The sequence below is a fragment of the Sinohyriopsis cumingii genome, chromosome 1, assembly GCF_028554795.1.
Source record: "Sinohyriopsis cumingii isolate HCF-2022 chromosome 1, ASM2855479v2, whole genome shotgun sequence".
In the NCBI taxonomy this organism is placed as follows: Eukaryota; Metazoa; Mollusca; class Bivalvia; order Unionida; family Unionidae; genus Sinohyriopsis; species Sinohyriopsis cumingii.
Genome location: NC_142961.1, coordinates 183640217 through 183655653, shown reverse-complemented (window position 1 = coordinate 183655653; position 15437 = coordinate 183640217). Strand labels below are relative to the sequence as shown.

General features: G+C 34.0%; 1 protein-coding gene across 8 annotated transcripts in view; it reads right to left on the bottom strand.

Moving 5' to 3' along the window:
* The window catches only part of LOC149808515 (mitogen-activated protein kinase kinase kinase kinase 5-like), a 213566-nt gene that overhangs the window by 104363 nt on the left and 93766 nt on the right, over positions 1–15437 (bottom strand). For all 8 annotated transcript variants that reach the window (XM_089978310.1, XM_089978325.1, XM_089978335.1 and 5 more), the window contains 3 exons: positions 13540–13624; positions 12245–12324; positions 10943–11003 (listed from right to left, as the gene is read on the bottom strand). In XM_089978310.1, coding sequence (XP_089834436.1) covers positions 10943–11003; positions 12245–12324; positions 13540–13624 — 226 coding nt within the window. The remainder of the gene's footprint in view (positions 1–10942; positions 11004–12244; positions 12325–13539; positions 13625–15437) is intronic.

Below are 15437 nucleotides of genomic sequence, written 5' to 3'. Positions count from 1 at the left end.
TGATAAATTAAGTAACAGAAAGAAGCAAAACTAACAGGTTTTGTAAAGGGGGCACTCTACAGGTACTATGAACTTCTTAGAGTCTGGTGGGTGTAAGGTCAAGCTGTTTAGGATTTGCAACATGCACTATGGAGAAACTGTTGGTATAACTCCGTGTTACTTCCATGTACTGTGACTAGAATTTCTTTGGATATTGTACTTGGGGAAACATGATCCAAGCACACAGCTAGCTAAAATGACTGCTCCCTTCTGCCCAACAAATGATCCCGAGTTAGTCTAAAGCAGACTATCTTTAGCAGTTACTGAAATAGGAAAAGAAATTTTTCCAGACTAGACAATACCAGCTTTAGAAAGTGCAATGAATGAATTACCAAATATATAGAATGTAAAATAAAGTTATCAGCTCTTTTTTTTAATTACAATTACCTCTCAAGTCCAGAAGTAAAAATGACCAAGAGGAACAAGCAGTTTTTTCAAAGGTACAATTCTGAAGCAAGGCGAAGCTGTAGACTCTATAACCCAGATAAACACATCAATCATGCACAAAAATAAAGGGAATTAAAGTTCTTTGAACAATACCTAAGAGACACAGTGTGTTTTTTTTTTTAAACAGCCAGGAAAACCAGGGAGAGTCATTTTCTTCAAAAATCTAACCCTATGCAAAATACAAAAACTGGAGTGCTGCCAAAAATTGACAAATAATTTCATTATCAAAGTTATAAAATGAAACTGTAAGAGGAACTTACAGTATTATGAAATAAATCCAAAGTAATTCTAAGAAGTTCAATTCAAGTCCAAAAGAATCGAGTGTTCCAAATGAATTTCAGATCCTCAAATGTATGTATCACAATAGCATTGTCCAGAACCCCCTTGAATAATTCACAATAGTCTCAGGATAATGTTCTAATCCAATGAGCACTCTGCAATTCCAATGAATAATCCTAACAAATATCTGCTCTCAAATTATCTAAATACAACATTAAACACATCTGCAGACTGATTTCAACATATGATATAAGAATTCAAAATATGAATGAATCCAAAAATAGGAATGAATCTGACTGCTCAGTTCTATCTTTATATACACCTTGATTTAAATATCACAATATGCCCCATGTGACAGATCTTACTACTCAATCTAATATCTGAAAATACCAATTCGTGTCATCTAACCCATCCAATGGGAAACAACTTTATTCTTGTAAGAAAACACCTGCTTTAAACCTTCAAATGGGAAATAACCCCAAGCTAGTACACAGGTCTTATTATTAAGATTATTATTAATGGTCATAAACAACATTGTCAACAACTACTTAAAGATCCTATGCAATCTACACTTTTAAAATAGAATGTTAAACCCATGTACAAAAATTATCTTACTATTTTCTTGACTATAGATGACCATTTCAGTTTAAAGTTATGAAAAAAATCTACACATAATATAGACACAATCATGTACCAAGAGTTACAAAAATATAGATATACATAAGAGAATCTTTTAACAGTCTCTAGCATCCACTACAAACATTATTAATGATGTAGACAGTAATATATTATGTGGATAATTATTTTTTTAATGCAGTCGATCAACATGAACCATTAAAAATGTGTAGAATGAAACATGATCATCAACCAAGCCTGATAACTCCATCAATACTGAATGCTATTAAAGAAGAGACAAACTGAAAAGTTTCAAGTAACAAAGAATAAACAATATGAAGAAATAAAGGAGAGTGAAGAAGAAACACTCTTAAGACATAAAGTTATAAGAATGATTAGAACAGAAAGACACATTATAAAAAAGTTATTTACAAAAATAAGAATAAAACTATTTGGAGAATTAATCAGAAGTTGGAAAATCCAGGAACAAGACTGATATTCCATTTCTAAACATTGATTGTGTATGCACCAATGACCCATTATAAACTGAAAATATTGTTAACGACATTTTTGTGCACCTGGCATCTAATCTTATAGAGCCTAAAACTGTATCTGATCATTCTCACCTCAAAGTATTTTGTATTGAAAGGTTATCAAAGATAACATTCTTTTAACCTGGCCTCTATTTGTATTGAAAGGTTATCAAAGATAACATTCTTTTAACCTGGCCTCTATCTGTGTTGAAAGGTTACCAAAGATAACATTCTTTTAACCTGGCCTCTATCTGTGTTGAAAGGTTACCAAAGATAACATTCTTTTAAACTGACCTCTAGATTTTGTGTTGAAAGGTTACCAAAGATAACATTCTTTTAACCTGGGCTCTATTTGTGTTGAAAGGTTATCAAAGATAGCATTCTTTTAACCTGGCCTCTATTTGTGTTAAAAGGTTATCAAAGACAACATTCTTTTAACCTGGCCTCTAGATTTTGTGTTGAAAGGTTATCAAAGATAGCATTCTTTTAAACTGGCCTCTAAGGATTTTGTGTTGAAAGGTTATCAAACATAACATTCTTTTAACCTGGCCTCTATTTGTGTTGAAAGGTTATCAAAGATAGCATTCTTTTAACCTGGGCTCTATTTGTGTTGAAAGGTTATCAAAGATAGCATTCTTTTAAACTGGCCTCTAAGGATTTTGTGTTGAAAGGTTATCAAAGATAACATTCTTTTAACCTGGTCTCTATCTGTGTTGAAAGGTTACCAAAGATAACATTCTTTTAACCTGGCCTCTATTTGTGTTGAACGGTTACCAAAGATAACATTCTTTTAACCTGGCCTCTATTTGTGTTGAAAGGTTATCAAAGATAACATTCTTTTAACCTGGCCTCTATTTGTGTTGAAAGGTTATCAAAGATAACATTCTTTTAACCTGGCCTCTAAGCATTTACAGGTTATCAAAGATAACATTCGTTTAACCTGGCCTCTAAGCGTTTACAGAACATAAAACTGTATCAGATAACTCAAGGCTCAATGGCTTTTGAACTGAAAGATTTGAAAATTCTTGAAATAAATTTTGTTAAAAACTATTTGCAAAATAATGACATTAGTAAATTAGCAGGACATGCTATGATAGGTGCCGTATTTTAAAACAGCTGCACCTTCTACAGAAGAGACAACTGCATTCATATGAAATCACAGTCTTAAAACTGGTAAATTTCCCCATTTATGGAAAACTGCAACATAACCAAACTCCACAAGGTAGATGCAAAATATGACAACCAAGTTTTGACTAATTCCTACTTTTCCAGCTCTTTCAAAATTAATTGAAACGCATGTGCACATTTCATTTATGACTTGTTTCAATAACCACAATCAATGTTGACACGTGGCCCCGAGTGGCCGAGTGGTTTAAAGCGATCTCTGTTACGGATCACTGCCATCTCACCTCTGTCTGCGTGGGTTCGAGTCTAGGATTCGGCCAATGTGGCTATGTGAGAAAGTTTGTCAGTAGTGTCCCGTGGGTCGGTGGTTCTTCCTGGGGTTTTCCTGGGTTCTTCCTCCACCATTAATACTGGCCGCCATGCACAGCCTATCATGTGCTGAAAAATGGCGTTAAACCCCACAACAACAACAACAACAACAACAATGTTGATATACAGCTACTGGCTTTAGTTGAAGCAATGTTAGTTGGGAGCATTATGGTTGAGTTTAATCTTAATGAACTTCTGGAAAAATTAAAATCTATCAATGTAAAGGAAGCTAACAAAATGAGCTGCTTCATGTTTGAATGACAGATTTAAAAAAACTGACTTTAAATGTACATGTATCTAAAATAAAAGAATAACCTGGTGTGCAACACAGATCCATACTGGCACCACTTTGTTATTTCATGAATTATATTCCCCATAAGATTGGAAATACAGTGTCACCAATATAAAACTTTCTCTGATGAACACCAATGCGAAACTACTAGAAACTATTCTTCAAAATAGCATTAAACAGGAGTGGTGTAAGGATACTGGCACTGATGTAAATAGCATTAAACAGGTGTGGTGTAAGGATATTGGCAATGATGTAAATAGCATCAAACAGGTGTGGTGTAAGGATATTGGCACTGATGTAAATAGTATTAAACAGGTGTGGTGTAAGGATATTGGCACTGATGCAAATAGCATCAAACAGGTGTGGTGTAAGGATATTGGCACTGACGTAAATAGCATTAAACATGTGTGGGGTAAGGATATTGGCACTGATGTAAATAGCATCAAACAGGTGTGGTGTAAGGATATTGGCACTGATGTAAATAGCATCAAACATGTGTGGTGTAAGGATATTGGCACTGATGTAAATGTAATTGATAACAACAGAGCAAAATGAGTAACATTACAGTCAAATGACCCGAATCTTTCCTAAAATAAGAAAAAACCAAAACAAGTGAAAGTGGTATCCAAGGAAAAAATTCATGGTATTCTTGCTGACAATGATTTACTTTGGTCTGGTCAAACAAGACTCTTTACAAAGAAAACAAAATATTATCTTTGGCTATTAAGAAAACAAAAATATTTCACTTCAAAACAGTACTTTAGAACATTTTCCAAAACCTAAGTCAGTCTCATTTTGACTATTATTATACGATAAAACCTGTCTTGAGCAACCTCTGCTATGAGCGACCACTTGTCATTTATGATCACAATCATCATGCATGAATATATATATGTAGAATGCAACAAGCAACCAAGAATCATGTCATCACAAAAACAGATATAAACACTACTGAGCTTTATATAATTCTTTCTTAACACTAGTCTGGGTACTGCTTTTCTGAACTCTACAAGTCATGCTGGTAGCATCATATACTGTGGACCATAACCCGGATTAAAATACATGATGCTACTGTAGTGCTGAACTCTACAAGTCATGCTGGTAGCATCATATACTGTGAACCATAACCTGGATTAAAAGACATGATGCTACTGCTGTTCTGAACTCTACAAGTCATGCTGGTAGCATCATATACTGTGGACCATAACCCGGATTAAAATACATGATGCTACTGTAGTGCTGAACTCTACAAGTCATGCTGGTAGCATCATATACTGTGGACCATAACCCAGATTAAAATACATGATACTATTGTAGTGCTGAATCATGTAAATGCCCGATACAAAGGAAGCAGTCTCAGATCACTCTTCATCATCTGTGATTGTTGACATTTCCCTTCTTAAACCTGCTGCATTATGACCTTGAAAACTTGTAATCTTGTACAAACCTGTTATGAGAAACCACTTTTGTTGGCAGAAGCGGTAGTCAAGACAGATTTGACTGTATAACATGGGAAAATATATCAAATGTTAATATTAGGAATATATTTCGGTTTAAAATATCCTACTTTGACAGGAAATAGTTTACCCTCAAATAGCCAAAAATGTATAAAGATTCTGTCAATTTTGCAGCAGTTTTAAATGAAAAGAACCAGCAACACCACAAGCCAAATATCAATGACAGCCAAAAAAGCTTTTTAATTTCAAAAACAAACAAAGAATTACTGAAAGAATTTACCATAGTTTGGGGTCATTATATGGAATATCATCCCAAATGAAATCAAAGAATCTTCAAGCAGATCAACTATTCACCAAATGTGTATTAAATGAATGACATCTCTGTCTTACTTAATAATGTCTTACCTAATAATGTTTTACCGAATAATGTTTGACCTAATGTTTTACCTAATGATGTCTTATAATAACATCTTATAAGAATGTCTTACCTAATAATGTCTTTTAATAATGTCTTACCTATTGTCTTATAAGAATGTCTTTCTATGCAATGTCTTACCTAATAATGTCTTATAATAATGTCTTACCTATTGTCTTATAAGAATGTCTTTCTATGCAATGTCTTACCTAATGTCTTATAATAATGTCTTACCTATTGTCTTATAAGAATGTCTTTCTATTCAATGTCTTACCTAATAATGTCTTATAATAATGTCTTACCTAATAATGTTTCACCTAATAATGTCTTACCTGATATGTGATGTGATGTGATTTTGATTTTTGACGTAGCTTTAACAATTTTTCAGTCATATCGCTACGATGTCTGCAATGTGGCAGTTTATAGTGATATCTAGCACTGAGGCATCATGCCGCAGACATGTAGCATGATGTCCCACCCAGTCACATTATCCTGACACCAGACTGACCAGTCCTAACACTAACCTCTTAATGTTGAATGCCAAGCGAGGCACCTGTTAGTACCATTTTTGTAAGTCTCTCTGGTATGACTCGGCCAGTGATCAAACCCATGACCTCCCGCATCCGAGGCAGACGCTCTAACCACTAGGTCACCAGAGCGGTCTCTTACCTAATAATGTCTTACCTAATTATGTCTTATAATGTCTTACCAAATAATGTATCATAATAATGTCTTACTTAATAATGTCTCATAATGTCTTACCTAATAATGTCTTATAATAGTCTTGCCTAATGATGTCTTACCTAATAATGTCTTACCCTAATGATGTCTTACCAAATAGTCTTACCCTAATAATGTCTTACCTAATAATGTCTTACCTGATAATCTCTTATAATGTCTTACTTAATGTCTTATAATAATGTCTTACCTAATAATGTCTTACTTAATAATGTCTTATAATAATGTCTTACCTCATAATGTCTTAAGAATTACAGATTAATTCACTGAAATAAAGTGAATGCAAACTGCAAACAAAAATCATTAAAAGCTGATACAATACAAAATATTGTAAAATATGAATGTATTTGTTGTTACTTGCTTTGAATGTTTTGGACAGTCCTCACAATTTTAGTCATTTGAAATAAAACAAATAAATGCAGTATGTTTCTGTTATCACCCAATTCAGGCAATGGTTGCAATCTAACACAGAAATAAAACAAGTTACAATGTAAAGTCTTTCTTGTCTGGACATTTGTGGTTTACTTGTCAGTAACGCATGTGAAGAATGGGAGGGGTATTTTACACCTCTGAGCCCTGGTAAGGTTCTCTGTATTAGCAGTGACACTTTAGCTTTAGTAAGATTGGAAATTTGTTCACATTAGAACTCCCATCAGCAGACATCAAAGATCTATTGTCTGTCTTCTTGTAATAACCAAATTCCCAGGAAGGTGCATATTCATATGGTAGGTTAGATTTATTTTTCCACCAGAAAACATAACAGAGTCTCACATAGTACACAGCCATTGCCTCATCAATCTTCCATCTCATTTTATTCATTCTTAAAAGCAAAATGAGTCCATATGGCTGATCATGCTTTTAACATTTGTTCACAAGGTTGTATTTAACCATGCTTGAAACACAAGCTGCTTGAGATCAATGTCAAATAGTCATCAATGTCAGCAAGTTGCTTATTTGTCAACAAAGAGAAGTAAATCTTCCAAGAGATAAAGATTCACATAAACTTCTGATTACTCATGTTGCAACTTCCCAGGGAAACAAAATATAAATGTTACTGAAGCAGATTACCAAAACTATAGGTATAGAATTTTATAGTCCAATGACAATTGGAAACTGTTTTACGTGTTAAAATATTAATATATAAAAATAATATAATTCCACTGCAACTTTTATGAAAATTTACATCAATATTGTACTTTACTGCTGAAAGAAATTTATATTGCAAGATTATTGTGTTGCTGGTTTAATACCGGTACTCAATATCATTATTATATCCTGGTATGTGTCATGCACAAGTTTAACTTTGACTTGTAGTGAATACTGATAGTCAGTGTGCATACAATTTACGTGTAGTTAACTAGCCTGGGGGATGAAAATTTCTATGTATGTACATGAATGTGTCTATATGACTGTAAATATATACACACATCTGAGCATCTATCTATATGTGACATGGGTAGTGACTGATTGCACTCTTTATACATCTGTATATAGATCTTCAAAGGGCTCAAGGTGGATTAGTTCTATTATGTAAATGAGTGACATTATTAAATAAAATCTTTATTATCATTATAATAATCATTATAATAATAATAATAATAATAATAATAATAATAAAGAAACCACTATTTTTTGTATGGGGTATCAATTTTTGTGGATTCTGTGTTTGCTGCTAGTCATGAATTTAAACAATAAGAAAATAATGACCCTTCATTGGAAAGAAGAACAGCTCTCCCCTTATCCAAGAATTTAAGAACAGTCAATCCTGTCCTAATGGATACCCTTACTCAGCCAGCACCAGTTCACAATGTTCATTCTAAACCTCCCCCCCAAGCAATTTTCCAATATAAATGTCCTGTATATAATGTTCACCTGCCTTCTATGGTCAGGTGGTTCCTACCCAACCAATGGTTTCTCCCTGCCTTAAATGGTCAATGGCTTGTAATCACAGCAGTGACCATCAAGTCATTTGCTTTATGATGAAGGCATTTTTCAGATAAAGGAATATCACATGAATCTATGTGCAAAACCTGTTATATCTCACTTTATTCACTGTATTCCAGTATGCTGAAAGTGTAACTTAAAGGTGTCAACTATGTTAAATACCTCTGAAGAAAAAGGTTTGTCTTCGAGAAGAGATACAAGTTACATCCTCTTTCATTAGGGTCAGGGGTGATTCAATATTCAAAACCTGTCTGCAAAGGCAGGTTAAAATACGATACATGGGTTTAAAAAAAAAAAGCCATATCCAGCTTCTTTTGATTTGCTATTCATCACATGCTTCTCAGATAAACCGGCTGTCTTTTGATCATGGTGAGTTGAGCAACTGAATAACCCAGATATTGTTTTTAAAGCACGAAGAAATATGTTTATATTTTAGGTCAGTGATGATTTAATATCCTGGATGGATTAAAGTGAGCACGATACAGTAATCTTGTGTGGAACATGTACAATTTGCATGGGATTTATGATTTTGTGGAACATGTACATTTTGCATGGGATTTATGATTTGTGGAACATGTACATTTTGCATGGGATTTATGATTTGTGGAACATGTACATTTTGCATGGGATTTATGATTTGTGGTATAGTGCACATAAAACTATCTTGATAATGTAATAATAACAATGATAATGATATTAGATTTATGGTATTTGTATATATATAAAAAACAATTAAAAAAGTGAACCTGTGTACAGCAATCCCTTGTGTGCAATGGCCAGTTATGCCTTACCTGTGAGTGGTTACTAGTGACTAGTCTGACTACTGCTGAAAATGTAGTTTTATGCAAAACACAGCAATTGATACCAATAAAAATAAATTCATAGTTTATACTTTTACAGAGTAAAAATCACCTGATACATTTTATATACTGAGACACCATAGTGAGACACTGTTGCTGTTGTTGTAGTTGTTGTTGTTGCAGGTTTGGTGCCATTTTTCAGCATATAAGCTATACATCGCAACCAGTATATTTGGTGGAGGAAGAATGGGGAAAAAAAAACAAGAAGAACCATCAATACATGGGAAGCTACTGGCATTCTTTCTCACATATCAAAAACTGTAGGGCCCAAGACTAGAACTCATGCAAACAGAGGTGAGATGTCAGTGATCTTTAAATGCATGCTCCTTTGATCACTGTGCCACCCGAGGCCCCAGAAACAGCAGTAAACTCACCTGAATACAGACATTTTACACAATGAAATGCTTAATAGTGTGGGACAAGTGGACAAGAAACCTAATATATTTTATACACTGAGATGCCTAATAGAGAAGGACAAGTGGACATGGGACCTAATATATTTTCTATCCTGATGTGCCTTCTAGTGTGGAACAACTTTAAAACTCTCCTGATAACAGATATTTTATACACTGAGATGTCTAATAGAGAAGGACAAGTGGAGAACACACCTAATTCATTTTATACATTGAAATGCCTAATAGCGAAGGACAAGTGGAGAACACATCTAATTCATTTTATACATTGAGTTGCCTAATAGAGAAGGACAAGTAGAGAACACACCTAATACATTTTATACACTGAGATGCCTAATAGAGAAGGACAAGTGGAGAACACACCTAATACATTTTATACACTGAGATGCCTAATAGAGAAGGACAAGTGGAGAACACACCTAATACATTTTATACACTGATATGCCTAACAGAGAAGGACAAGTGGAGAACACACCTAATACATTTTATACATTGAGATGCCTAACAGAGGACAAGTGGAGAACACACCTAATACATTTTATACACTGCGATGCCTAACAGAGAAGGACAAGCGGAAAACGAACCTAATACATTTTATACACTGAGATGCCTAATAGAGAAGGACAAGTGGAAAACACAATACATTTTATACACTGAGATGCCTAACAGAGAAGGACAAGTGGAGAACACACCTAATACATTTTATACACTGAGATGCCTAATAGAGAAGGACAAGTGGAGAACACTCCTAATACATTTTATATGCTGAGATACGTAATAGTGAGAGACAGGTGAATAACACACCTAATACATTTTATACACTGCGATGCCTAACAGAGAAGGACAAGCGGAAAACACACCTAATACATTTTATACACTGAGATGCCTAATCGAGAAGGACAAGTGGAAAACAAAATACATTTTATACACTGAGATGCCTAACAGAGAAGGACAAGTGGAAAACACACCTAATACATTTTATACACTGAGATGCCTAATAGAGAAGGACAAGTGGAGAACACACCTAATCCATTTTATACACTGAGATGCCTAATAGAGAAGGACAAGTGGAGAACACTCCTAATACATTTTATATGCTGAGATACGTAATAGTGAGAGACAGGTGAATAACACACCTAATACATTTTATACACTGAGATGCCTAATAGAGAAGTACAAGTGGAGAACACACCTAATACATTTTATATGCTGAGATACGTAATAGTGAGAGACAGGTGAATAACACACCTAATATATTTTATACACTGAGATGCCTAATACAGAAGTACAAGTGGAGAACACACCTAATACATTTTATTGACTGAGATGCCTAATAGTGAGAGACAAGTGGAGAACACACCTAATACATTTTATAAACCAATGTGCCTTATAGTGAGGGACAACTGTAAAACTCACCTGATATTGACATCAGCACATCCTTTATCACATATAACCACACACACCTTCGTGCATGAAGCTGAAATGAATAAGTATAATTCAATTAATGAAATACAACACTGAAGTTATCATTCAAATTAATGAAACACAACGCTGAAGTAGCACAAAACTTTCATGCTGCTTAAAATAATCCCAAGGACAAATCAAGTTTACATGAGTTTTATTTTTTATCATCTTGAAATGTAGTAATAAGTTACTGGTAACTGGTATTTCAAGTACCCATGCCGTTTTATTGTAAATCAACATTTCAAAGTAAATCTCACATGTTCATTAAAACTAAAGTAAACACATCATTGGCATCTGCAGTACCAAGTGAAGCACGTTAAATTTCTGTGAAAGAACAAAATCTTTGGATAAACTTCTATCTACAGACTTAAAGCTATTAAATACTACATTGAGAAATGTTAATGAAATTACCCAGCATTAAATAACTCAATGGCTTAGTATCTTTTTCATTTAATCTGTTTGGCATCTGGAGGTAAACTAAAGATGCTCTCTTTCATTGGTCAGATACTTTATCTTTTAAATCCAAAATCAATAGGTGTCTTTCCTGTCAAAACTGCAAGCCGGCCATAAAATCTGATCAAGGTAAAAGACTGAACTCAAGATACTTTGAAGAAACCATTTTTCTTCTTTCACTCTTGGTGAACCTGGCCTTTGATCAAATGATCCCAAAATGAAAGTGTCTTTCTGGTCTCAAAGACAAGCCATCCACAATGGTTGGGATTGGCTTGTGGCAAAGGATTTGAGTTATTCTGTGGAAGTGACTTTCATTCTTGGAGTCTCTAATCTTGTCCATCAACTTTTTAGCTAAAAAATCAAAAGGTTTATGCCTTGTTGCAAATGCAGCCAGCAATACTGTTGAACCTTAGTCATTCTGAGGCAAAAATGAATGTGTCTTGTCACCAATGCAAGCAATCTGTAAAGAATGGCCAATCTAAGTGAGAAAGAACTCAAAGTATTGAGCTGAAACCATTTACCTTCTGAAAGATACTGAAACATTTATCTTTGACCTTTAGTTCCCAAAATCAATAGGTCTCTTTGTTGTTTCAAATGCAAGCCATTTTATAAAGTTTGTTCAAGGCATCTGGTATATAAGTCAAGTTACTGTGTGGAAACCACTGATTGTGACCATGACTTTTGACTTTTTCTTTGATTGTGGATATCAAAAGTTGTGTGTGGAAATGAAATAGGGAACAGACAAACAATCAGATCAACAAACATCATATCAGGCAATATTTTTTGAGACCCTGGACTTACCAGTTCTAAAGAGGATTCATGGATTTCATTTAAATTCAATGTATAAACTCCTTCATTTGCACCAATAAGAATAAATTGATCTGAAAAGAGAAGTATACAAATATATAGTCATATTATGCACTTATTACAGGACAGAAAAACAAAGAAGCATTCAAGATATCAAATAATAAATACAGTTGAAAAAATCTGATAATGATTTGGTAAATTACTATTGTTGAAACAAAAATTTCAGATATTTTAATTTGTTACTAATACTATTGTTAACTGGTTTCATAATAATTAATTTGCTTGATAAAGTTATGTTCTTGGCAAAGAGGAAATATTCTTTTCTTTTTGCTTTAAACTCCTGGTAAATATTCAAAGTTTTCACATCCACTGGCAATACATTCTCTCCAAAGTCTGTGTGAGAAAGATTTGCTAAAATTCATCCTCCCAAGGAAAACAGGCCACTTCAAGGATATGGGACATACATAACCAATTAGAATACCTAAATCCCTTTATTTGCCAAGCATGTCAGTTAGATCTCAACAACTGAATATTAGTCATAGGAGTTCTTAAATATCATCATGTCAACTTCTTTTTGATTTGTTTATTCATTAAACTGCAAAAAAAGGCTTAACAAAGAAAAATACATAGGTCACAAGGCTCTGTTTACAGACTTACTCTCTTCTGGACAATCTATAAAGATGCTCACAACAAAGAATAATTAAAAGGTGACAAAGTCTAGTTTACTGTTTTGTTGTCAGTCAATCAACTGGATGTCACCAACTAAGTTTTTCTGTGGTTAATATGTTTTCCCCAATTGTTTAAATAATCTAGTCACAAAACACAAGATGTATGAGGTGTGAAGGCTCATCTACTGGCCTTGTGAAAATTCCTGGTATTAGAAAATTCTGAGGTAGTAAGTCAGCTTGTCACCAATTAACAATTTTTTGAAACAGTATTGTGGAATATAGATTTCTTAAAGATTTCTTTTGACTTAATTAGTTTGAGCAGAAACTTGTCAATGATGGAAGAATACTAATACTAATACTAAAGCAGCAGCAAATTCAGAAATGAAAATGGTATATTTATGAGTACATTTAATAATCAAGTACTACCATCTTAACAAAATTAATAGGAAAGGGCATTTTTTATGAAAATAATTAGCATGAACACTAATTTTATTGTTGGAATTTTCCAAAAAGGCAATTATACAGACCAATCCTGCATGCCAATTAAAACAAATACTGAAATTATTCAATACCTGAATTTTTCAGATTTAGTTTTGATTGACAGGTATGCAAATACTGTACCTCTAGTATCTGGATTTACCCAGCTTGCTGTACAATTTATATGCAGTGGGCAGCCATTGAACACTTTGGAAAAACATGCACCCATCTGAATAAGAAAATAAAACTTTATTTACCTGTTTAAGAGAGGGAGAAATTTTTACATCACCTCAACTGTGTTCTATCATTTTGGTCAAAGAAGAAAAAAATCTGTCTAAAAGCACTTTTCAGCCTCTGTCCATGAAATGCCACAAATTAAATGAATCAGGTAACGTTTAAAGAAAGAGTGAACAAAAAATACATTTAAAGGTTATGGGCCGTCTGTAATTGAAGTTCCTCATTCAAAAGCCTCTGCATGGAAGCATCATTCTTATCAAATCAATCTTGATGCTTACATGCTGTAGGAATGAGGGTTTTGGTTGTAGCTGAGCAAAAAGGGGCTCTGAAGGATGACCAGTTTTCCTCGAAATTCCTCAAATTTATATCGATTGTATCAAGCTAGCTGCACAGTTCTCTGACAAATACCTGTTTCACATTCTCCAGTATCAATCTGGAGACATAAAGCTTTTTGGACATTTGTTTGCCTTGTGATGCCTACTAGACTGAATCTGGATACTGTGGTCATTCCAGCATTCTTGGTATTCATCACTTGAACATCTTTCCTGTCTCTACTTCTCATGATGATGCAGTCAATAAGATGCCAGTGCTTGGAGTGGGGGTGCATCCAAGACATCTTGTTGTGGTTTGGCAGGTGGAAGGGGGTCAACTGGCATGCCATCTATTTTTGTCAATCTCTTAAGTACATCAGACTAATATTCAACATCATGTTCAGGCTTAAAATCACTCACTGGCAGAAAACAAAGTTATGAAGACACACAGACTGCTTAGAATGCTAGAAATCCAACTCATTCATAGCCTCTTCAGTATAAAGCTGCATGCCAATCCTATGTGCAGTAATGGTGACAAACCCTAAGCCAGGAGGGCAGACTATCAGTCAGCATACCATATGTAATCACAAGCCAAGTCAAACTGCAAACAACAAAGATTCTGATCTGCTTTAGTGTAATGCACCTGCAGATCAGGGTCTGTGTTGTTTGTTCTGCTAATTAATCCAAAACAAACTGCACAGACCTATATCTGTTATCGCATTATACGATGGTATATCAGGGTCTCTGCAATGTGCAATTTGACTTGTCTTATAAGTGAGTATATATGATAATTAATGAACACAATGTCATGGAACTCAAGAAACTGAATGCACAAGGTCAATAAGTGATACAGGTCCTGCTATAGCTTCACAACTTGTAGGCTACCAATACAGTTTCCATGCCCATTACACCTTAATAGGCCATAATTTGACTTGTCAAAACCATTATGTACTACCCAGTTGTTCCCATGATTAACAAGATCACTAGTCATATTGCCAAGTTACCATATTGATGGATGTCTACATACTAGAACTAAATAGGACTGGGCACAGTCCATGTGCATGCATTCACCATATCAGATGAAAATGAATGTATCTTTGTGTTTGGGTTAACAGCACATCAGCACAATAATGGCTATATGGTGCTAATTAAAAGTAAAGGTTGAAAAATGCCAATATAAATAATTGCACAAGAATATAACCCTTTAAAAAAAATGCAGTTATGAAGAACATCCAAATAAAAGTTAAATACACAGTATTGAAAAACCTTAAGGAAAAAAGACCCTTTCCACAAAATCCCATAATTATGAAGTACCAGACGATAAATTAAAATATAGCAATAGGTAACATGTCTGTAAAATATAAATAAAATTAAAGATAAAAGTAAAACCTATAAAATCCTTAAAATATCTGGTAAAAAATCTGTTATATAAACTTTCTTTCCTAAAAAAACACAAGATTTTCTTAAGTTCATTGTACATTCATTGTAGAGGTC